Here is a 24,173-nt window from a genome sequence, read left to right as displayed (position 1 = left end):
TGGCTATTGTAGACAGTGCTTCTCTAGACATTTCTGTAGATGGCTCCTGGTGAATGAATGGAAAAGTGTCTCTAGGGTATATACCTATAAGCGGAATTATTAGGAGTTAGCATATCTTTATAATTGATTTTATAAGATAATGTAAAGCTGTGTTATAAAATGGTTGTGTATTTTACAAATCACAACTCTTCATTCAGCATCTCAGTTGTGTCAGCTGAGAGGCTTACTCAGAATATCTATTCAACCATTCAGCAGGTTGGACTTTGTAACATCATCTCCCTCCCCCAAGCCCCTGAATAAAGTGTTAAAATAACTTTTACCCAGCAGTGGTTAGCAGAGTTCTAAGACAACTCTCAATGAGTCATGCTCCTGTATAATGCTTTTCCCTGAAGTGTGGGAAGAATCTGTGACTTGCTTCTAGCCAACAGAATATGGCAAAACAAACAAACAAAACACATAAACCTAAAACAGAAATTTAAACCCATGATTAGATTATGTTATGTAGTAAATGCAAAAGGGTTTTACAGATTAATTAAGGTCCCTAATCAGTTTGGCTGTGAATTAATGAAAAGAGGGATTAAACTGGGTAGACCTCCTAATTGGTGACCCCTTTAAAATGAAACTTGGCCCTTTTCTGCATTTGGAGGGCAAGTTTCTCTGGCTTCTACAGATAGAAGGAAATGAATTCTGCCAACGGTCACATAGACATGCTTCAGATGTGATCCCATCCTGAGGACCCTGAGCCTCAGATGAGATCCCATTCCTGGCTGACACCTTGGTTACAGCCTTGTGGGACACTGAGCAGAGTGCCCAGCTATGCCAAGCCTGGATGCCTGACCCGTAGAAACTGTCAGACAATAAATGTCTGCTATTTAAAGCTGCTAAAACTAGGGTAATTTGTCAAAAAGCAACAGAAAATAAATACACCTGCTTAGCAGCAAAATTTCTGTGACTTTCTAATTCCCTCTATTTCATTTCCTTGGGTTCTTCATATTTGGAGAGAGAGACATTACTATTTCTTTTTTTTTTTTTTAAAGTTTATTTATTTATTTTGAGAGAGAGAGAAGGTGGGGTGGGGGGTAGAGAGAGAGAGAGAGAGAGAGAGAGAGAGAGAGTCTCAAGAAAGCTCCACACTGCCCAATGTGGAGCTCGAACTCACGAAACGTGAGATCATGACCCTGAGCCAAAATCAAGAGTCAGATGCTTAACCAACTGAACAACCCAGGCCCACTATTATTTCTTAAGAGAATTTTTAATCCATTGAAAAGAGACAGTATACTTCAAATTGTTGCAGTGTAATATCCAGTTGTAACTGCTTCTTTTAACAGTTATATTCCCATTTTGAAAGAAATTATCAATTTGAAGGATAAAATATTTAAAAATCACTTTCCTGAAACTTCTAAGAATAGCTAAGCTTGAGAAGATAAAATGTAAGGATTTTCACTGTGCTTCGAGATTCCTTTAAAGACAGAAAGTTTAGAAGATAATGACAGAAACAAAAGGAAAATGTGGATGATACCTAAAACAGCCAGAAAAGCCTACAGAGAGTTCACATTTATAAAGAACAATGGGGTTGTATTAATTCAGATAAAGCCATCTGCTTAGACAAATAAACTCAAATATGAGTCATGTTTTATTCTTACTCATGTAAAATCTGTAAAACTGGATGCTCTTGAATATACAAGTGGTTCTTCCTGTCACACTTTGGATTCTCTGAAAGCAGAGCCTACAAAAGGAACTCGTCATAGTTTATTTGAGACGTGACCCTAGAAAGAGAAGTTTAATAGGAGGAAAACCGAAGATGTGGAAGTCAGAAAAGCAATAAAAGGTGCTAGAATGAGCTTTTGTCTATGTTGTCAGTTGAGGCTCTGTTCCCTTGGGAGCCTAGTGGGAAACCACATAGAACATACCTCACAATTATTCCAATGGAGGGTGGGAGTGTAGTGGGTTGAATAGTGTCTCCCCAAAAGATATGTCCACCCAGAACCTCAGAGTATGACCTTATATGGAGCAAAGACCTTTGCAGATATAATTAAAATAAGCATCTAGAGAGAAGAGTAAGGTTTTAAATCCAATTACAGATGTTTTAATAAGAGGCAGGAAAGAAGACAACAGACACAGAAAGAACATATAAATATAGAGACAAAGGTTGGAATTATGCATATGCAGAACCAAAGACTGTCATAGGTTGGCCAGTCATCAAAAGTTAGGAGAAGGACATGGAAGAAATTCAACCTTTAGAAAGAGGCAACCCAGCCAACATCCTGATTTTGGACTTCTCAGCTCCAGAACTGTGAAAGAACACAGTTCTGTTTAAACCTGCCAAGTCTGTGGTATTTTGTCAAGGTAGCCCTAGGAAGCTAATACAGGAGACTGAGCTATTGACCCTTTTCACACCTGTGGGCCACTTGAATGTGCACTTGAATGTGCACAGAATGGCTACCTGTGATTTTATAAGAGGCCCCAAGCAGCAAAGCAGAGAGACATTGCAGCAAGTCTTTCATTTGGGACTCTGGCAACGTACATGGAATTGCTCACCAGAGATGCATTGATATCAGGTGTGCTGAAGGAATATGACCCTGTATCCACAAACACCTTATTCAGTCTTCCAGCAGCGATTTAGAGAACCAAGTCCCTTTCTTCTTATGATTCTACCATCTTAAACATGATAGTAAAGTGGCTGTGCGTTTGCACAGCAAACTAGAAGAAAAGAGCATAGAGGATTATGTGTGCAAGGTTAGTATGCTATAGCACTTCTGCTCACATTCTACTGGCTAGCACTCGGTTACATTTCCACAACTACCTGCAAAGGAGGCTGGGAAATAAAGTTGTTCTGCTTACCTGTTGCTGTGTAACAATACCAAATCTCAGTGGCTAAAAAAAATTATCTTGTTTATTAATCTATGTCTGCTATTTGGACAGGACCCAGTTGGGATGGCTTTTCTCTGCTCCATGCAGCACTAACTGAGATGGCTCTCTTAGAGCTCAGGGTTGGGGGTGGGGGGGGGTGGCGGCAGAGGTCCACTTCCAAGATGGCTTACACACATGGCTGGAAAGTTGGAAACAGCTGTCATCTTTTAGATGAAAGCTTCTGAAGGCTTAGCTGAAGGTGATATCAAGGAACCTTAGTGTATTTCCTTGTGGGCCTCTCCATAGATTGATTACGTTTGTCTCCAGTGTAAATTGCACTCACTCCCAACACCTTACAAAATTATTTTCCTATTACAGTATCAGGTTCATGCTTGAGTTTCAAAATCACTCTAAATTATGTCCAGATGCAAATGAAGCTCTGTTGGTCCCATTTCTGAAGTGTGGTTCCTCTTGATCTAAATATCTGGAAACTACACAGCCATGTTGTCTGCCCCCCCCGCCCACCACATGCCCGATATACAGTGGTGACATGGAAATAGTATAACAGAAACAGATATTTCTGTTCAAAAATAGGAGGCACATGACAGTCACCTGTCCATAGAAATTCTGAAATGTAGCTAGGAACACGTTGTCAGTTCTTACTTGGAGCTTAGTCCTGCTGTCTGGAAATTATTCTCTTTGACTCTTGGCTCCATTTTCTGGGCTTTTAGCCTTGACCCTACGTCATTTATCCTTCTTCATTGTTACAACTGAGTAGCCTTCTAGTCTACTTCTTGCCCATAGAAGTTTAGAGATTCAAAATCCTCTTTTCATTTTATACTAACTTAATTCCTTTCTGTCCAGACTGGTACAATTTATTTCAAATATCTGTAAGCATTCCATTAGACAAAAATAGCACTCATGTGTCTTTCTGAGACAGACCTTCTCTATCTTGGATGGAAAATTATGGGCTATAGGACAATGAACTTAAGATTCATAGAAGTCTTTCTGTCTAGTGGAAATGAACTATAAGGCACAACTTCCTTAAGATTCTTAGAAACTCTACTAGGTATACCTTAAATATTCATAAAGCTCTCAGAAAACTTGCTTTGGACCTAGATATTTTTCATGATCTTAGAGTCATACCAGTAAAGCACCCTGGATTTGATATGTTCCCTGAAGCTATCTCTCACATTGAAAGCCTTGCGTTCTGGAGGGGTTAAGGATGAAAAAGTTTTATTTTTTTCAATGTTTTTTTTTTTTATTTTATTTTTGGGACAGAGAGAGACAGAGCATGAACGGGGTAGTGGCAGAGAGAGAGGGAGACACAGAATCGGAAACAGGCTCCAGGCTCTGAGCCATCAGCCCAGAGCCTGACGCGGGGCTCGAACTCCCGGACCGCGAGATCGTGACCTGGCTGAAGTCGGACGCCTAACCGACTGCGCCACCCAGGCGCCCCGAAAAAGTTTTATTTTTGAACCCAGGAAATCCTGGTTTCTCTATATTTCCTATAAATTCTGCTTGGAAAATGATGTATTTGGTTTTTAGCTCCCTTTTTTTTTCCAGCTATTATCTTACTCTACATGGGTGTAAGAAACCACTTGGCATGTTCATTCTACTAAATCCACCAGCTCACATGATATTTTCTACTTCCTGCATTTATTGTAGGTAACAATGTTGAAAATTTTCCCCACTAAATAATAGGAGTCACCTTCTAGCTGGCCTAAACAATTTCCTCACTGACCTTCACGTTCTCATAGGCAAGTCCTCTGATTTCATTAATAACCTTCTTGAAATTCTTCTAGCTTCTGCCTACCACCACTTAGTCCCAGATCATTGCCTCATGTTTTAAGTTTGTGTTACATTAATGACCCACTTCGAGTATCAAATTCTGTTCCAGTTATCTATCTTGAGTACCAAACCTCCCCAAAACTTAATGGTTTAAGACAATAACAATAGCTTACTTCAGTCACAAATAAGCAATTTGAGCAGGGCTGGGTGGTAAAGTCTCATTTCTGCTCTATGTGGAGATGGAAGGTCTACTTCTCACATGCTTACTCATATGGCTAGCAAGTTGGTGCTGGCTGTCAGCTGGGAACTATACCACATCTGCCGGTTGGTTCTTCTCCATGTGGACCTCTCCAAAGAGTACTTGAGCATTTTCACAGTTCACTGACTGGATTTCAGGAGCAGGTGGTCCAAAAGACAGGAATTGGGAATTGCCAGCTTCTTAAAACCATCCTGAAAATAGGTCACTTCTGTCATATTCTATTGGTAAAAGTCACCCATATTCAAGGGAAGGAAATAAAGACATACCTTTTAATGGAAAAATTGTCAAATAATTTAAAGTCCTCTTTAATCCTCCACTGTAATGTAACTGTGTACTCAAGGCAAAGGGGAAACTGATTTAGGGAACCGCTATCCAGTTTCTGCCACAATGTATTCCAGTCATTTAAAACAATACCCATATGTTCAGTGGGTATGAAGTTACAGTTACACAAATGAATTAAGATCTAGAGATCTGCTGTACAAAACATAGTGCCTATGGTTAACAATATAATTTGCATTTAAAAATCATTAAGAGGTTAGATCTCATATTAAATGCCTTACCACACGTGGGGTAGGGGAAGAAAGCAAAGGGACATAAGGAAACTTTGGGGAATGATGGATAGGTTTATTACCTTGTTTTTAGTGATGGTATCATGGAGGTATGCATATGTCCAAACTTATCAAACTGTATATATTAAATATCTGCAGTTTTTGTATATTAATTTTACCTCAGTAGAGCTTTTAAAAACAATAACCATATATTTTTAATCAATATCATATCAAATGCTTAAAGCTTATGGGTTATGTTTTCTCTGTAATTATAGTTACAGGCATATAATCAAAGTATATTAAAAAGACACTTGGCATGTAGTTAATTTTTAGGTACAATGTAGACAAGGGATTTTTCTACATGCCTCTTAATTTCCAGGGATTTATGACATTTGGAGAGATATTATATTTAGAAAGTTTTCCTTATGCTGTAATAAAATCTTCTGTATTGAAAATTTTACTCGTTGGGGCGCCTGGGTGGCTCAGTCGGTTGAGTGTCCGACTTCGGCTCAGGTCATGATCTCACGGTCCGTGAGTTCGAGCCCCGTGTCGGGCTCTGTGCTGGCTGCTCGGAGCCTGGAGCCTGTTTCAGATTCTGTGTCTCCCTCTCTCTGACCCTCCCCCGTTCATGCTCTGTCTCTCTCTGTCTCAAAAATAAATTAAAAAAAAATTTAAAAAAAAAAAAAAAGAAAATTTTACTCGCAAGAACTAGGTTTTTCTTAATCACACAAGACAAATCTAATTGATCTTTTAATCTCTTGCTATACCACAGCCCATCATGTATTTGAAGTCAGCTATCTTGGTTCTCTTGAGTTTTGTCTAAGCACTACTAGTTCTTTTATAGGTGTAGTATCTTCAATGGAAAATAAGTGCCAGCCAGATGTGACCAGTTGCATTTTTCCTTTTTGATGTAAGTTTAATTTATATAAAGAGAAGAGGGCAAAACTATTAGTTTACCCACTAAAACACTTTCTTTTTTTTTTTTTTTTGCATTTTTTTTTATTATATGAAATTTATTGTCAAATTGGTTTCCATAAAACACCCAGTGCTCATCCCAAAAGGTGCCCTCCTCAATACCCATCACCCACCCTCTCCTCCCTCCCACCCCCCATCAACCCTCAGTTTGTTCTCAGTTTTTAACAGTCTCTTATGCTTTGGCTCTCTCCCACTCTAACCTCTTTTTTTTTTTTTTTTCCTTTTTTCCTCCCCCTCTCCCATGGGTTCCTGTTAAGTTTCTCAGGATCCACATAAGAGTGAAACCATATGGTATCTGTCTTTCTCTGTATGGCTTATTTCACTTAGCATCACACTCTCCAGTTCCATCCACGTTGCTACAAAAGGCCATATTTCATTTTTTCTCATTGCCACGTAGTATTCCATTGTGTATATAAACCACAATTTCTTTATCCATTCATCAGTTGATGGACATTTAGGCTCTTTCCATAATTTGGCTATTGTTGAGAGTGCTGCTATGAACATTGGGGTACAAGTGCCCCTATGCATCAGTACTCCTGTATCCCTTGGATAAATTCCTAGCAGTGCTATTGCTGGGTCATAGGGTAGGTCTATTTTTAATTTTTTGAGGAACCTCCACACTGTTTTCCAGAGCGGCTGCACCAATTTGCATTCCCACCAACAGTGCAAGAGGGTTCCCGTTTCTCCACATCCTCTCCAGCATCTAGAGTCTCCTGATTTGTTCATTTTGGCCACTCTGACTGGCGTGAGGTGATACCTGAGTGTGGTTTTGATTTGTATTTCCCTGATAAGGAGCGACGCTGAACATCTTTTCATGTGCCTGTTGGCCATCCGGATGTCTTCTTTAGAGAAGTGTCTATTCATGTTTTCTGCCCATTTCTTCACTGGGTTATTTGTTTTTCGGGTGTGGAGTTTGGTGAGCTCTTTATAGATTTTGGATACTAGCCCTTGTCCGATATGTCATTGCAAATATCTTTTCCCATTCCGTTGGTTGCCTTTTAGTTTTGTTGGTTGTTTCCTTTGCTGTGCAGAAGCTTTTTATCTTCATAAGGTCCCAGTAATTCACTTTTGCTTTTAATTCCCTTGCCTTTGGGGATGTGTCGAGTAAGAGATTGCTGCGGCTGAGGTCAGAGAGGTCTTTTCCTGCTTTCTCCTCTAAGGTTTTGATGGTTTCCTGTCTTACATTCAGGTCCTTTATCCATTTTGAGTTTATTTTTGTGAATGGTGTGAGAAAGTGGTCAAGTCAACCTTCTGCATGTTGCTGTCCAGTTCTCCCGGCACCATTTGTTAAAGAGGCTGTCTTTTTTCCATTGGATGTTCTTTCCTGCTTTGTCAAAGATGAGTTGGCCATACGTTTGTGGGTCTAGTTCTGGGGTTTCTATTCTATTCCATTGGTCTATGTGTCTGTTTTTGTGCCAATACCATGCTGTCTTGATGATGACAGCTTTGTAGTAGAGGCTAAAGTCTGGGATTGTGATGCCTCCTGCTTTGGTCTTCTTCTTCAAAATTCCTTTGGCTATTCGGGGCCTTTTGTGGTTCCATATGAATTTTAGGATTGCTTCTTCTAGTTTCGAGAAGAATGCTGGTACAATTTTGATTGGGATTGCATCGAATGTGTAGATAGCTTTGGGTAGTATTGATATTTTGACAATATTTATTTTTCCAATCCATGAGCAGGGAATGTCTTTCCATTTCTTTAAATCTTCTTCAATTTCCTTCATAAGCTTTCTATAGTTTTCAGCATACAGATCCTTTACATCTTTGGTTAGATTTATTCCTAGGTATTTTATGCTTCTTGGTGCAATTGTGAATGGGATCAGTTTCTTTATTTGTCTTTCTGTTGCTTCATTGTTAGTGTAGAAGAATGCAACTGATTTCTGTACATTGATTTTGTATCCTGCAACTTTGCTGAATTCATGTATCAGTTCTAGCACACTTTTGGTGGAGTCTATCGGATTTTCCATGTATAATATCATGTCATCTGCAAAAAGCGAAAGCTTGACTTCATCTTTGCCAATTTTGATGCCTTTGATTTCCTTTTGCTGTCTGATTGCTGATACTAGAACTTCCAGCACTATGTTAAACAACAGCGGTGAGAGTGGGCATCCCTGTCGTGTTCCTGATCTCAGGGAAAAAGCTCTCAGTTTTTCCCCGTTGAGGATGATGTTAGCTGTGGGCTTTTCATAAATGGCTTTTATGATCTTTACGTATGTTCCTTCTATCCCGACTTTCTCAAGGGTTTTTATTAAGAAAGGGTGCTGGATTTTGTCAAAGGCCTTTTCTGCATCAATTGACAGGATCATATGGTTCTTCTCTTTTTTTTTTTGTTAACGTGATGTATCACGTTGATTGATTTGCGAATGTTGAACCAGCCCTGCATCCCAGGAATGAATCCCACTTGATCATGGTGAATAATTCTTTTTATATGCCATTGAATTCGATTTGCTAGTATCTTATTGAGAATTTTTGCATCCATATTCATCAGGGATATTGGCCGGTAGTTCTCTTTTTTTACTGGGTCTTTGTCTGGTTTAGGGATCAAAGTAATACTGGCTTCATAGAATGAGTCTGGAAGTTTTCCTTCCCTTTCTATTTCTTGGAATAGCTTGAGAAGGATAGGTATTATCTCTGCTTTCAACGTCTGGTAGAACTCCCCTGGGAAGCCATCTGGTCCTGGACTCTTATTTGTTGGGAGATTTTTGATAACCAATTCAATTTCTTCGCTGGTTATGGGTTTGTTTTAGCTTTCTATTTCCTCCTGATTGAGTTTTGGAAGAGTGTGTGTGTTCAGGAATTTGTCCATTTCTTCCAGGTTGTCCAATTTGTTGGCATATAATTTTTCATAGTATTCCCTGATAATTGTTTGTATCTCTGAGGGATTGGTTGTAATCATTCCATTTTCATTCATGATTTTATCTATTTGGGTCATCTCCCTTTTCTTTTTGAGAAGCCTGGCTAGAGGTTTGTCAATTTTGTTTATTTTTTCAAAAAACCAACTCTTGGTTTCGTTGATCTGCTCTACAGTTTTTTTAGACTCTATATTGTTTATTTCTGCTCTGATCTTTATTATTTCTCTTCTTCTGCTGGGTTTGGGGTGTCTTTGCTGCTCTGCTTCTATTTCCTTTAGGTGTGCTGTTAGATTTTGTATTTGGGATTTTTCTTGTTTCTTGAGATAGGCCTGGATTGCAATGTATTTTCCTCTCAGGACTGCCTTCACTGCGTCCCAAAGCGTTTGGATTGTTGTATTTTCATTTTCGTTTGTTTCCATATATTTTTTAATTTCTTCTCTAATTGTCTGGTTGACCCACTCATTCGTTAGTAGGGTGTTCTTTAACCTCCATGCTTTTGGAGGTTTTCCAGACTTTTTCCTGTGGTTGATTTCAAGCTTCATAGCATTGTGGTCTGAAAGTATGCATGGTATAATTTCAATTCTGGTAAACTTATGAAGGGCTGTTTTGTGACCCAGTATATGATCTATCTTCGAGAATGTTCCATGTGCACTCGAGAAGAAAGTATATTCTGTTGCTTTGGGATGCAGAGTTCTAAATATATCTGTCAAGTCCATCTGATCCAATGTCTCATTCAGGGCCCTTGTTTCTTTACTGACCGTGTGTCTAGATGATCTATCCATTTCTGTAAGTGGGGTGTTAAAGTTCCCTGCAATTACCACATTCTTATCAACAAGGTTGCTTATGTTTATGAGTAGTTGTTTTATATATTTGGGGGCTCCGGTATTCGGCGCATAGACATTTATAATTGTTAGCTCTTCCTGACGGATAGACCCTGTAACTATTATATAATGTCCTTCTTCATCTCTTGTTACAGCCTTTAATTTAAAGTCTAGTTTGTCTGATATAAGTATGGCTACTCCAGCTTTCTTTTGGCTTCCAGTAGCATGATAAAATAGTTCTCCATCCCCTCACTCTCAATCTAAAGGTGTCCTCAGGTCTAAAATGAGTCTCTTGTAGACAGCAAATAGATGGGTTTTGTTTTTTTATCCATTCTGATACCCTATGTCTTTTGGTTGGCGCATTTAATCCATTTATATTCAGTGTTATTATAGAAAGATACGGGTTTAGAGTCATTGTGATGTCTGTACGTTTTATGCTTGTAGTGTTGTCTCTGGTACTTTGTCTCACAGGGTCCCCCTTAGGATCTCTTGTAGGGCTGGTTTAGTGGTGACAAATTCCTTCAGTTTTTGTTTGTTTGGGAAGACCTTTATCTCTCCTTCTATTCTAAATGACAGACTTGCTGGATAAAGGATTCTCGGCTGCATATTTTTTCTGTCTAGCACACTGAAAATCTCGTGCCAATTCTTTCTGGCCTGCCAAGTTTCAAAAGAGAGATCAGTCACGAGTCTTATAGGTCTCCCTTTATATGTGAGGGCACCTTTACCCCTTGCTGCTTTCATAAAACAGTTTCATATTCAAGAAAGTTTCTTATGCATCTCTCTTGGGATTCTAATAAGAGTATTATCAGTTGGGTAAACCATATACCATATGCTATGAATTTAATTAAAGGCAAGTATTCACCTGTTACAATAATAAACATCCTCTTATTGAATATATTCTGCCTATAGACTTGCTAGAAGGATCAGAAACAGAATTGGGTATGTGTGATCCCATTTCAATATTTGAAATCTGAAGTTGAAAAAATTAAATCCTTTTCCAAATTGTACAAGTTAATATCAACCTAAGAGCAAAATATAAGTTTCTGATTCTATGTTCAATGTTTTTTTTCTATTACACCATGCTGTTATTTGTATATTTGAATCTACATTTAGAGCTATGATACTTTATAGTTATGTATTTATGGATCACTTAACTGTGTATAATCTGTTCAAATTCAAGGAACCATTTAGTGCTGTTAAAAGCCATTGAGAATGTCCAAACATTTTGATATGCAGTTTTGGCAATTTAAAGGTCAAGATATTTTGGACTTGTTGAAATTGAAAGGACCTAGTAAAGATTATTCAAATATTTTGCTGCAGTAAAAGTGTATTATTCTAATATATGCATTTTTTCTTTCTAACTAGATTAGCATAGTGTTAATTTTAGGTAATTAATCTTATTTAAGACCACTAGTTGCTCGATTTTTGCTCTCAACAACATATATTTAGTTATTTCAGTAGATCAGTAATTTCCTAATGACTGTTAATTTAGAAAGTAATGTTTTAGAAATGGATCTAACAGAGGAGTTTATCAACACTTGGAAGAGGCACCACATAAACATCCAGAAAGATATTCCATCTCCTCTTAAAATTAGGGAACTTTATGTAGTTGAAAATTTCTCAGATGTAAAGGTAAAACAGAAGTCTTTTGTTATCATGACAAAATGTAAAATCTAGCAAATCCCTAACTGATATTGATACCTAAAAGGAATTCTATCACTCTTCTTCCTAAGCAAATAAGGCCTATTTTTACCTGACTCAATTACAAGTCAGTACTTGGGTCCTGACTCTTCCTATGAATATGAGGATTTCAGAAGAATATATCCGTATGTTTAAGTCCCGATTCCCAGGCTATTCCTCCATTTACTCTGATTTTATAGCTCTGCACCAGAGACTCTAAAGTCATATGTATTTCTTATAAGTAACCCAGATGATTCTGATGTACATGATGTATGGACAGACTTAGAAAACATTGGTCAGTAGCTTCTTTGAATATAGTTTCGTATTTCACTCCTTAGTGTGTTTCTTATAGATTCTCAATGTTGCAATTTACATGGCTCTGGATTTAAAAAGCCAATTATACAATAATTCATGGAATCAGAATATATGCTCTGCCCCAGCTGTCCCAGAAAGGCAAAGGTAGCACAACTTTATTTGCACTGAAAGATTAGTTTTCTGATCCATGGTATGGCCAGAATACTAAAGGCTATTCATTAAATGTATGATCAAAATCCATCTCATTCATCCCAATTTTCCAAAATCTCTCCCATTCATTTCCAGAGTTTAAGTTACTTGATATATATCAGTAAAATTTGGTGAGAGAAGAAGTCATCTCTGATAGTGACATTAAAGAGTACTAGCAGAAAATACTTTTAAAGTCGGTAGATCAAAGATGATGAACTTGGAAATGGTTGAAGTAAGTGATGAACTGAACTTTGCCAGAGGCGAAAGAGAAAAATAATAATGGGAAGTATTGATACCATCTTTAAAGGGATGCCCCATTATATATAGAGAGAGACTTAGATCATCAATTAAAATTATTAATGTTTCCATTTAGCATTGGCTCTCAAACTTTTTAAATTATAAACCCTGTCATAAGCTCTATTAATCAGTAACTTAATTTGCTTCTTTATGACTTAGCAAACAAAATCCAACTCTATCTTCTTTTTAACTGGAATAATTTTTAACTCAGTGAGAAAGGGGTCAGAGCAAAGTAGGCTCCCTGGAGAACATGAAGTCTACAAGGTTTGGGTGTTCTGATTTTTAGGACCTTACGTGACCTCAAATGGGCCACTTTTAATTTTTTTAATGTTTATTTTTGAGAGAGACAGAGTACGAGCCAGGGAGGGGCAGAGAGAGAGGGAGACACAGAATCCGAAGCAGGCTCCAGGCTCCGAACTGCCAGCACAGAGCCTGACACGGGGCTCAAACTCATGAACTGTGAGATCATGACCTGAGCTGAAGTTGGACACTTAACTGACTGAGCCACCCAGGTGCCCCTTGGATGGACCACTTTAAACCATGTCAGCCTTAGTTTTCTCATCTCTAGAATGCAGAAATTACAATAGTTGTCTGTAGCCTTTTCAGTAGTACAATGTAATTAAAGAACAAAGGAAAGAGGTACAGTGGTGGTCTATGAGCTCTTGGCAAAAGCTGAGAAGTAAGACAAAATATTTGCATTTACTTATGCCTTTCTGTTTCTGTTTGACCTTCCTCTGGACCAAAATCAATGTTTGTTCCAGCACTTCTAGCACTCTGACCAGACATTTAAATCTCTTTTCCTGCTTTTACTGTGCCTCAGTAACACATCCAACACCATTTCCTTGATTTCCTTTTTTTCCCCTAAGTTTTATTTATTTATTTATTTATTTATTTATTTAGAGAGAAAGAGAGCAAGTAGGGGAGGGCTAGAGAGAGAATCCCAAGCAGGCTCTGCACTGTCAGTGCAGAGCCCAACACGGGGCTCAAACTCATCCTTAGATCATGACTTGAGCCGAGGTTGGAGTCCTTATCCCACTGAGCCACACAGGTGCCCCCAAGTCTTTATTACTTACTCCTCCTCTTCTCTCAGGGTAGAAATTCCTAGCTATTCTTTCTCACTTATCTGCAAGACTCTATGGCCTGACTTGGAAGAAGCCATGTTCTTCATTCGTTTGATGCCATTTGTCCCCACATACACTGAATTCCATTCTCTCCCATTTCAACAGGGGCCTCACTACCCCATCTAGGTCTATCTTTCATAAAATTGTATTATTTTCCTTTTTTTGATTTATTTTCCCCAGTGTCTTCCTTCTTGCAAAATATTCTCCCTCTCTTTGAGTAATCTTATTTACTCCATAATTTCAGCTACCACATATATCCTGGAATTCTTCTAGTTACATCAGCAGTCCAGAATATTACTTTAAATTCCAGACTGATCTACATAATTACTTTCTGGATAGTTCCACTTGATTTTTCCATCTCTCTCTTCTTTCTCACCACTTAGGCACTGAGTTCTATCAACTTATTAATCATTTCATAAGTAGTTTCATAAATCTATCAATTTTCCTTAGTACCTATTTCATAAGTTTAACTTCTCTTAAACTTCCTGCGACTGCCAAATCATTTAAACATAAATGTAATTAAGTAAGTAGACTCAAGTTTGAAATCTTCTAATGGTCCTCATCTAATATGGTTTAAATGTTAATTCCTTGATGTGACACACAAGATCCTAAAAGATTTAACCCATATCTCTGTAGACTTTGTTTTCCAAAGTATGTTCGGAGGAAGATTTATTCTGTGGAACGTTTTACAAGATGGGATATTGGGAGTACAAGGGGAATAGAGGGCTTTGTAAATTGCAAATATATTTGAGAAACTCATGTTCCATTGTTAGCCCTCAGCGTAGCAGCAAACTAGTCTCTGAACTAGGAGCACCAGCATTACTAGAAACTTCATTATGTATGCAGATCCTCAGGTCTCACCCTACACTTGGTGAATCAGCAACTCTGGGAAAGGGACCAACAGTCTGTGTATTAGCAAGCCTTCCTAACAATGCTGATAAAACACTAAAGTTTGAGTACCACCATCTTAGAGAATCACAATGCACATTAGCATGTTACTCCAGGATATCTAGAAATAATCTGTTTAACTTTGTTTTAAGCAAGTATTTTCTCAATTTGTTTGAGCATGGACTGTGTTTATGTGTGTGTATAACTAATACTAACTTCCAATAGAATGAATGTTAGAGAAACACCCTTTGTCAGAAGCTTGTAGCCTCAGATTACTAATAATTGCCTAATTATGTATCTGTTGTGTAGTTTTGCATTTAAATATCCCCTTACTTTACTAAATTTCTTCCCCCAACTTTTGTCTAGCCAACTCCTTAGAGGAAATATTTCAAAATTTTATGCTTATTAAACAAATACATGGAATGCCACAGCCATATTTTATAACAAGCTTCGAAGTGTTGTCCAAGTTCCACATTAATATGAAGATGGCATCTGTTATTTCAACACTTTCTTTTTTGCATGTAATGGTTATCTCTATGTTGATCTCTTCATGAAATATTTTTATATTTTCTCATTTGATACTATAAAAGTATAGTGTATATCTTATCAGCTTGTCTATTAAAGCTTTTCTGTATTGAAATATTCTTTATAAAAGTGGCCATCGGAGGGGCACATGGGTAGCTCAGTCTATTAAGTGTCTGACTTCTGCTTAGATCACGATCTCATGGTTCATAGGTTCGAGCTCTATGCTGGGCTCTTCATTGAAGATATGGAGCCTGATTGGGATTCTCTCTCTCCCTTTCTCTGTGCCTGTCCCCTGCTCACTCTTTGTCAAATAAGCAGACTTAAAAAAGTGACCATTGGAAACGGTGACCCCACATGCTGGCTACTTTCCATTTTCACAAATTCTCTCCCATTATACTCTCACAGTCTTTCAAGTCTCTTTCCTCAATAATCTATTCAGAAAATAGTATTTAGTCACTGAAATTCTAATTATCATAATTAAAATTGATCTGTCCAGTTATATTTTTATAACCTGATTATATTCTCATTTGTTCATTGTCGTTAATGAGTTTATCATTATATATTATCTTACATAGTATAAATATTATAAAATATATTTTATTATGATAAATATTAATTTGTAAGGGTTTCAGTAAATATTAGCATACTTATTACCAGATTCCCGAATTTCCACTACATTACCTTAATTTTTCTGATCATAAGCTCAAATGTAATAGATTTCTAAGATATTAATAATATGCTTCTTAGAAAAAAATAATTCTTAAGAAATCTGGTAAATATTCCAGTATACATGATCCTGCCCCATCCTTTCAAACATGCAGTCTTTTAAAGTGCATTATTAAATTAGGGAAAGCTTGGTTTCTTATAATGTCGTGTGATTTGTAAAAACTTAATGATTCAACATCCAGTTTGGTTTATTCTGGTTCAACATAAAGAATTTGATGAAAAATGGTACCGTCTATAATCTTCTGATGTCATAATAAAAAGTGATGAGAGTATAATGTGTGACAGCTAAGGAACTTTGGAATTAATGCCTATTCAACTATGTTATTTTTTCCTTCTTTCCATATTATTCTTTGCAGAATGACTAATGTTGGACATGTCATCTATAGTCATTTCATTTAATCACATTACTTGAAAAAAATGAGACATATAGTTGGGCTAAATATGCATCATGGTGATTAATTACAGTATTAATCAAGTTCAAATACATTTGACAAACAAATGCTGTGGCCATCAGAACTAATTTTATTTAAAACCTTTATAATATCTACCAGGTTCTCCCAATTTCTAAATACATCATAGAGGAAGAAATCTATTGAGCTTAATGTAATAAGTAAATAATCACATTATTGTGACAGTAATAAAATCTTGTTCACAAAATAAAGATGAATTTAAACAGAAAATGTAACTTGAAAGTACAAAGCTGGATATTTTTAAGCCTGTATTTCTGCCTAATTTTCTTCTTGAAGATCTTCTGATGTACCTTCATGTACCTCCGGGATTGAAAGAGGAAGGCTGCCAAGAAGTTTCAAGTGGTTATTAGGGACCAGATATACAAGGTTCTTAAGAACCTTTGGAGAGTACTTATAGTTTATTTTGGAAATTTGAAGTAATTTGTGCCAGCCACTAATTTTGGACTAATTGAGCACTCCAACATTTAATATCCGTTGCATTTTGAGCATAAAGGTAAATCAGCAGCACTTGGAAGTAGTTTAGGAAAATATATGTCCCTAAAGGTACATTATAGTCTGTGTACAGAGGTCTCTAATAGTAAGTGGATTCAACACAGGGCTGTATTTTAACTTCAGGGAGAACAATAACGTGGTGATGACTTGTTCAGATCTGGTTGCAAGTCTTGGGCAGCATTAGAAAGTATGCATACAACCATTTGGCAGAGGGTGGCTGATCTTTGGATGAGATGTTGGAAATGGCAGTAGTTTGGGCCAAATAAAATCTGATATACCTTTTATACCAGAGAACCCATGAATTTCCTGAGCCACAAATTGAAGTTTTCAGATATCCTGGACCTATAAGCTTACAAATCATTTGATAAAAATAATTAGGGAAGCCCTATGCTTCCTATGATCCCTATGGTCTGTGTCTTTGTCTTTTTTGCCTAATTATTTAAAGTAAATGTAGAAGAAGTGCTCGAAGAATACCCACCAAACAAAAGAATTTTATGTGTTGAGTATGAAGTTGATATGTGAAACATTCAAGATTGTTATTGTACTTTGTTCATCTCAATGTAAATTTAGATCATCCTGGACAACACTCTCTAGAGCTTGAGAATTCATGAAGCACGATAAATCAAGGATTCAAATATGATTTAAACACACACACACACGAAAGATAGACTTACATACTTTTCATTTAACTAGATGCATTTGTGGGTGGAATAAGAGTGTTCCAGACCATTCATGGAACTTTTATATACTGTAGAATTTAACGGTACTGGCTTGAGTTCAGCCCACTTACCACCAATGTAACTGTGAACAAAATATTTAGGCAGGATAAATTTCACACGTATGCACATGCACACACCCCCACACACCTTTGTACACATGGAAAACAACCTCCCTCCTTGGAAGAATTAAAGGGATAATCCCTATAATAATAATTCCTAAGAATATGAGTTACATTTGAGAAAGAGCAACTTCCAGTCTAGAGTCAAAGAACTTAGAAATACAAGCCTATGCTCGCCATTGTGATTTTATCCAATGGGATGTCATTCAATGAAGAAAGGAAACCTGACTTTAATAGCTTTGGTTCACATGACCTAAGAATTTTTCTGTAACCACTTTTCTCTGATCTGTCCATTTGACACTGATAAACTAAAGTCATACCATTTAACCTTTTTTTTTTTTTTTTTTTTTTTAATGTTGCGTGACCTTGTGACCAGAGTAAGAAACAGGACATTCCTCGGGAGGATCAGGGACCAACCACCAAGAATTTGGATTTTTGGCCCCAGCTTATTACACTGATGGTCACTATTATTGATGAGGATAAAACTGCCTACACACCTGTCCTGAATCAGTAAGTATGCTGTCTTGGAAATGAATGGATTTTATTCCACTAAAGTTAAGAAAACATAAAATATTTGAGGCATGGTTTATGCTCTCATTGGAAAAGTTTGTTTTCCAAAATTAAATTTTCTAAAATTAAGCTATATAAAGCAGCATTTTTTTTATTTTTATTAGTAAATATCAATTCAGAGATATTTTAAATTTTTAGTTCAAGACCGTTAGAACGAGATTCTTTGGATACAGAGACAAATATTTCCCAGAATTTATTTTTATTTGATGTAGAAAAGTTTTTTCTTTCCTTTGATTCCTTTCATGACTATCTCATTATCTCAAAAAAGAAAAAAAACCCCACAAAACTATCTCACTGCACTTCCCCCAAAACTAAAAAGAATGTCAAAATTATTAATTATATTTCATTGTGACTTGTAATAATAAAAATTTTTCAAAAGAAAGCTTGCTTTCAAAATAGTTAGATAACATGGATTTAATGCAATATTTAATGCTGTTTTTTAAAGTTTATTTATTTATTTTGAGAGACTGAGAACGCTCACCCTAGTGGAGGAGGAGCAGAGAGAGTGAGAGAGAGAATCCTAAGTAGGCTCTGTGCTTGGCAGCACAGAACCCCATGTGGTCCTCAGTCTCAGAAACCATGAGATCATGACCTGAGCTGAGATCCGGAGTCAGAATCTTAACCGACTGATCCAGGTGCCCCAATGCAGTATTTAGTAGAGTAAGTCCATTTTCTCAAATAACAATGCAAGCCTATGCCTCTATACATAGAATTTGTAAATTATGACCAGATAGACAAGGCAGATGAATTAAAACTCATGACTATTCTAGAATAGCAGATTCTAGAGGAGTCTAAAATTATCAACTCTTCAAAATGCCACTTGCTAGGAGACCTTGGGCAAATTATCTAATTTCCCTGAGTCTCAGTTTGCTCATATGTGAAATAAGGATGTATTACTAGATAATATCCAAGATGCTGTCCAAATTTAATGTTGCACATTTAGGATTTATTTTATGCCCACATATTGAGGGCTATACAGAAAAAGCAAAGTAACGGCTAAGTCTACCAACAAGGCACTTGTAATATGATTAATGGAGAGTGTATCCTGACATTTTGGTAATACCTGAAATGCTATGGGCAGCAGGAGTAGCAGAAATAGACAAATCATGAAGTAGAACATGAAATAGAGTCAGACTTACTATAGAGAACTGGACTTATTGTTTCTCTATAATGGTCAAGACAGGGTCAAAAAGCTTATGTCGAATCCAATTGAAATTTCAATTACAGAAGAAATAAATTTATCCTAATTTTCATCTTTTCCTTGCTTCTTAACCACTGATTTTCATCTGTCCCACATTCCTCCTAATTGTGGAGAAATTGGCCCTCTTTGATATGCAACCATTATAGCATCATTAGGTTTGTCTTTATACTTCCTTCCCCCTTTCCCTATTATACTTATTCTACCTGAAGACCAGAGTGTTTGCTGCTCACCATCTATAGAGACTCTGTTTTATTTTCTTCTGATAGCTCAAGACTAGATCTTGTTTTTTAATATATGACATACCCTCTGCTCATCCTGGGGGTTTTATGGAACAGATATGTTTTCTCCTTTATTCTTTGGACTTTTTTTTAAAATATGAAATTTATTGTCAAATTGGTTTCCATACAACACCCAGTGCTCATCCCAACAGGAGTCCTCCTCAATGCCCATCACCCACCCTCCCCACCCTCCAACCCCCCCACCCCCCCCATCAACCCTCAGTTTATTCTCCATTTTTAATTTTTTTTTCAACGTTTATTTATTTTTGGGACAGAGAGAGACAGAGCATGAACAGGGGAGGGGCATAGAGAGAGGGAGACACAGAATCGGAAACAGGCTCCAGGCTCTGAGCCATCAGCCCAGAGCCCGACGCGGGGCTCGAACTCACCGACCGCAAGATCGTGACCTGGCTGAAGTCGGACGCTTAACCAACTGCGCCACCCAGGCGCCCCTATTCTCCATTTTTAAAAGTCTCTTATGGTTTGGCTCTCTCCCTTTCTAACTTTTTTTTTCCTTCCCCTCCTCCATGGTCTTCTGTTAAGTTTCTCAGGATCCACATAAGAGTGAAAACATGTTATCTGTCTTTCTCTGTATGACTTATTTCACTTAGCATAACAGTCTCCAGTTCCATCCACGTTGCTACAAAGGGGCATATTTCATTCTTTCTCATTGCCACGTAGTATTCCGTTGTGTATATAAACCACAATTTCTTTATCCATTCATCAATTGATGGACATTTAGGTTCTTTCCATAATTTGGCTATTGTTGAGAGTGCTGCTATAAACATTGGGGTACAAGTGCCCCTATGCATCAGCACTCCTGTATCCCTTGGGTAAATTCCTAGCAGTGGTACTGCTGGGTCATAGGGTAGATCTATTTTTAATTTTTTGAGGAACCTCCACACAATTTTTCAGAGCAGCTGCACCAGTTTGCATTCCCATCTTTGGGCCTTTTTTAAGACAGAGTAGATTTCCTAAAGATAGGGAGATCAATACTTGTTTTGTGCCCTTTAGTTGGGATATGCCATTTGGTGAATGAGTATTGAATAAAGAGAAACATCTGAGAAATGCTAATCAAAAGTTATATGAAAGATTCTATTTTTTATCAAAGAAATTCTTTACATTCACCAAATATCAGATATCCAGACATGACTAGTAAAAGATGCATCAGAAAATCATGGAATTAAAGTTTTCCAGAATTATTTTTAATCATGTATTAAGAAACATATTACAAATTTTTATTTGACTTTTTGAAACTGTATTAGAAGAAATGGAGGAAATACATTTAGTTATGGCACAAATTTAAATTATGAACTAAACAGTCTACTCAGTATAAAAAGGAGTAATGATACAAGAAAAGGAATGTCTTTCTTTTCCTTTATGTTTTTAATGTAGGGGTTTGGAATCAGTTTTTTTTTCTCCTATGAGACCCTAATCCTAAAAAACCTGAATGCCTTCCTATATTTGTAATCGATGTTTTATGGTTGTAATTGTTCAGATTTTGAGGACGTTTTAAAGATTTTTTGTTTACTAAGGATCATTCCATTTTGCTTCTTGTTTAACGTTTTAAGTGAACTTCTAATGAGTGAGATGTGGTCTTGGTGACCAATGTGTTTGTATAATTTGGTGAGATTTTCATTCACACCTATTTCTTGATTTGCACAGGGTGTCATCACATTTAGGCTTCACTAATTATTTCCTTTGTTAAGGCTAGCAGTGTTTCAGAAAGTGATGAGTCCAGACCACCTGGGTCAGGATCATGTGGTCTGCTAGTCAGGTATGCAGATTCTGAGCCTTATCTCAAATCTATGGATTCAAAATATGAAGTTGGCACACAAGTCTGTAATATAAATAATATACCCTCATGTGCTCTATAGACGCTAAAGTTTGAAGGCACAGTCAAATCTGAGACAGATATTTCAGGCTAAAACAAGTTTCAGTTTTATTTTGAAGGCAAAGGTAAGTGAATACATGATATAAAAATATAGGGATATTTTTTGTCATTCAGTGTAATCTAAGGTTACTGATACAAATTTATTGAATGAAGCATTGTTATGACTTTGACAAAATCATTGTAAGCTTTGGCTCATTCAAATTTTATGACAATTTATAATAATTATAGGATGAAACTTGAGAATAGGGTTTCATTTTGTATACTAATATAATTCCAGGCATATATATTAGTTGAATGAATGAAGAAATTAAAGCAAGCCTGTATATGTAGTTGGCATGTGTTCTCTCTGTTCCTACTTTATTATTAATTGATGCACTGGAGTATTTGAGCAATATTTATTCACATTTTTTAATTTATTTTTTTATTTTTTTAATGTTTTTATTGTTGAGAGAGAGAGAGAGAACATGAGCTGAAGAGGGACAGAGAGAGAGGGAGATACAGAATCTGTAGCAGGCTACAGGCTCTGAACTGTCAGCCCTGAGCCTGATATGGGGCTCGAACCCATGAACAACAACCACCCAGGCACCCTGAGCCAACCAGGCACCCCATATTTATTCACATTTTAAATTTTTATAGGGGTGCCTGGGTGGCTCAGTCAGTTAAGCATCCGACTTCATCTCAGGTCATGATCTCGCGGTCTGTGAGTTCCAGCCCCACGTCGGGCTCTGTGCTGACAGAGCCTGGAGCCTGTTTCAGATTCTGTGCCTCTCTCTGTCTCTGCCCCTCCCCTGTTTATGCTCTGTTTCTCTCTGTCTCAAAAAGAAATAAACATTAATTTTTTTTAATTTATGAAGTGGCTTTCTGAATGCTTATAGAAATTTCACTACTTTATTGAAACAGGAAACCATTAAGCAAAATATTTTCAGATCTTCTGGTGTGGTTCTCTTGCTCCCTTATTAACATATTTTTGAAGTATAACTGAATACATTAAAACTGCACATGTTTGAAGTATACACTTTGATAAGTTTTGACATATAGGTCTAGCCAAAACACCTTCACCACAATCAAGATAATGAAGATATCTATCACCCTAATAAGTTTCCATGTGACGTTTGTGACAAAGTAGCAATACTTTGTGTCCTTTTATTTATGAGTAATTTTCCACTATATTGATGTACCTCAAAATGCTCACCCATCCATTCATTTTTTAATATTAGGGTTAGGGTCGCAATTTGAGATTTTTTTGCAGAATAGGTTGCTATGAATATTTGTTTACAAGTCTCTACAGAGACATCATCTTATCTTTATTTTAGGTCATGTGGTAGGTATATGTTTAGTATTTCTTAAAGTTGCCAAACTAATTTCCCAAGTGGTTGTACATTGCCAAAACTTAATATGGTTAGAATTTATATTTTAGCCATTCAGATAGGTGTATAGTAGTGTCTCATCGTGGTTTTAATTTACATTTTCCTAAATACTGTGCTGACCATCATTTAATGTGCTTAATTGCAATCTATGTATTTTTGATGAAGATCAAAGATTTTTGAAGATGTTCAAAATATTTTTGCCCTTTCCAAATTGGGATGTTTATCTTCTTATTATTGAGTTATAGTGGGTCTTTACATGGAGTAAATAAGGGTCTACTGTCAGGTATAAACGTTGCAATATTTTTTCCTAGTTGGTGACTTTCTTTCCATTTTCTTACTAGTATCTTTTGAAGAAATTTTGAAAAATTTTGATGGGATAGTCCAATTTATAGATTTATCATTTGAGTTTTTTGTGTCCTATTTAAAACATCTTACAACACCCACAGGTCATGCTGTAATACCACAGTTTTCTTCTAGATGTCTTACATTCAGGTCTATAATTCATTTCAAGTTATTTTTTGTATATGGTATGATATAGAGTTCAAGATTCTTTGGGATTTTCTTTTGTATGCTTATCTTTCCAACTCCAAATGTTGGAGAATTTATCCTTTCTCCATTGAATTAACTTGGCAACTTTGTCCAAGATCAATTAAATATACTTGTGAGAGTCTAATTCTGTACTCCTATTGCATTGGTTTATTGATCCATATATCAGTTTAGTGATGATGAACTTCAGCTTTTGTTTATCTGGAAAACTCATTCAGTTCTGAAGGACAACATTGCCAAGTAGAGTATTCTTGTTTGGCTGCTGTATTTTTTTTTCCTTTCAGCATTTTGGATATATCATCTTCCTCCCTTCTGGGATTAAAAGTTTCCTCTGAAAATCCATTGATAGTCTTAGGGGTATCCTCCCTGTATAACAAGCTGTTTCTTTCTTCCTGCTTTTAAAACTCTCTTTTGTTTTTTTTCCTCTTTGTTTAAATTCTCACTTTGTTCATGCATTGATATCCTGACTTCAGTAAGCATCTTTAAACAATTATTTTGAACTCTGTATTAAGTAAATCACTTACCGCCATTTTATTAAAATCATTTTCTGGTGATTTCTCTTGCTTTTTGTGTTTCAAACATTCCCATTTCTTCATTTTCTTTCACTCTCTGTGTTGGTTTCTACACGTTAGATAAAACAGCAACCAGTCCCAGTCTTGACAGACTGGTCTCATTAGTCACCC

General features: G+C 36.7%; 1 protein-coding gene across 6 annotated transcripts in view; it reads left to right on the top strand.

The window, feature by feature from the left end:
- Positions 1 to 24,173, top strand: part of UNC13C (unc-13 homolog C) — a 611,894-nt gene that overhangs the window by 381,077 nt on the left and 206,644 nt on the right. For all 6 annotated transcript variants that reach the window (XM_045449689.1, XM_045449688.1, XM_045449693.1 and 3 more), the window contains one exon: positions 18,011 to 18,144. In XM_045449689.1, coding sequence (XP_045305645.1) covers positions 18,011 to 18,144 — 134 coding nt within the window. The remainder of the gene's footprint in view (positions 1 to 18,010; positions 18,145 to 24,173) is intronic.

Source organism: Leopardus geoffroyi, chromosome B3, assembly GCF_018350155.1.
Source record: "Leopardus geoffroyi isolate Oge1 chromosome B3, O.geoffroyi_Oge1_pat1.0, whole genome shotgun sequence".
In the NCBI taxonomy this organism is placed as follows: domain Eukaryota; kingdom Metazoa; phylum Chordata; class Mammalia; order Carnivora; family Felidae; genus Leopardus; species Leopardus geoffroyi.
This window is presented reverse-complemented; position numbering and strand designations above follow the sequence as displayed.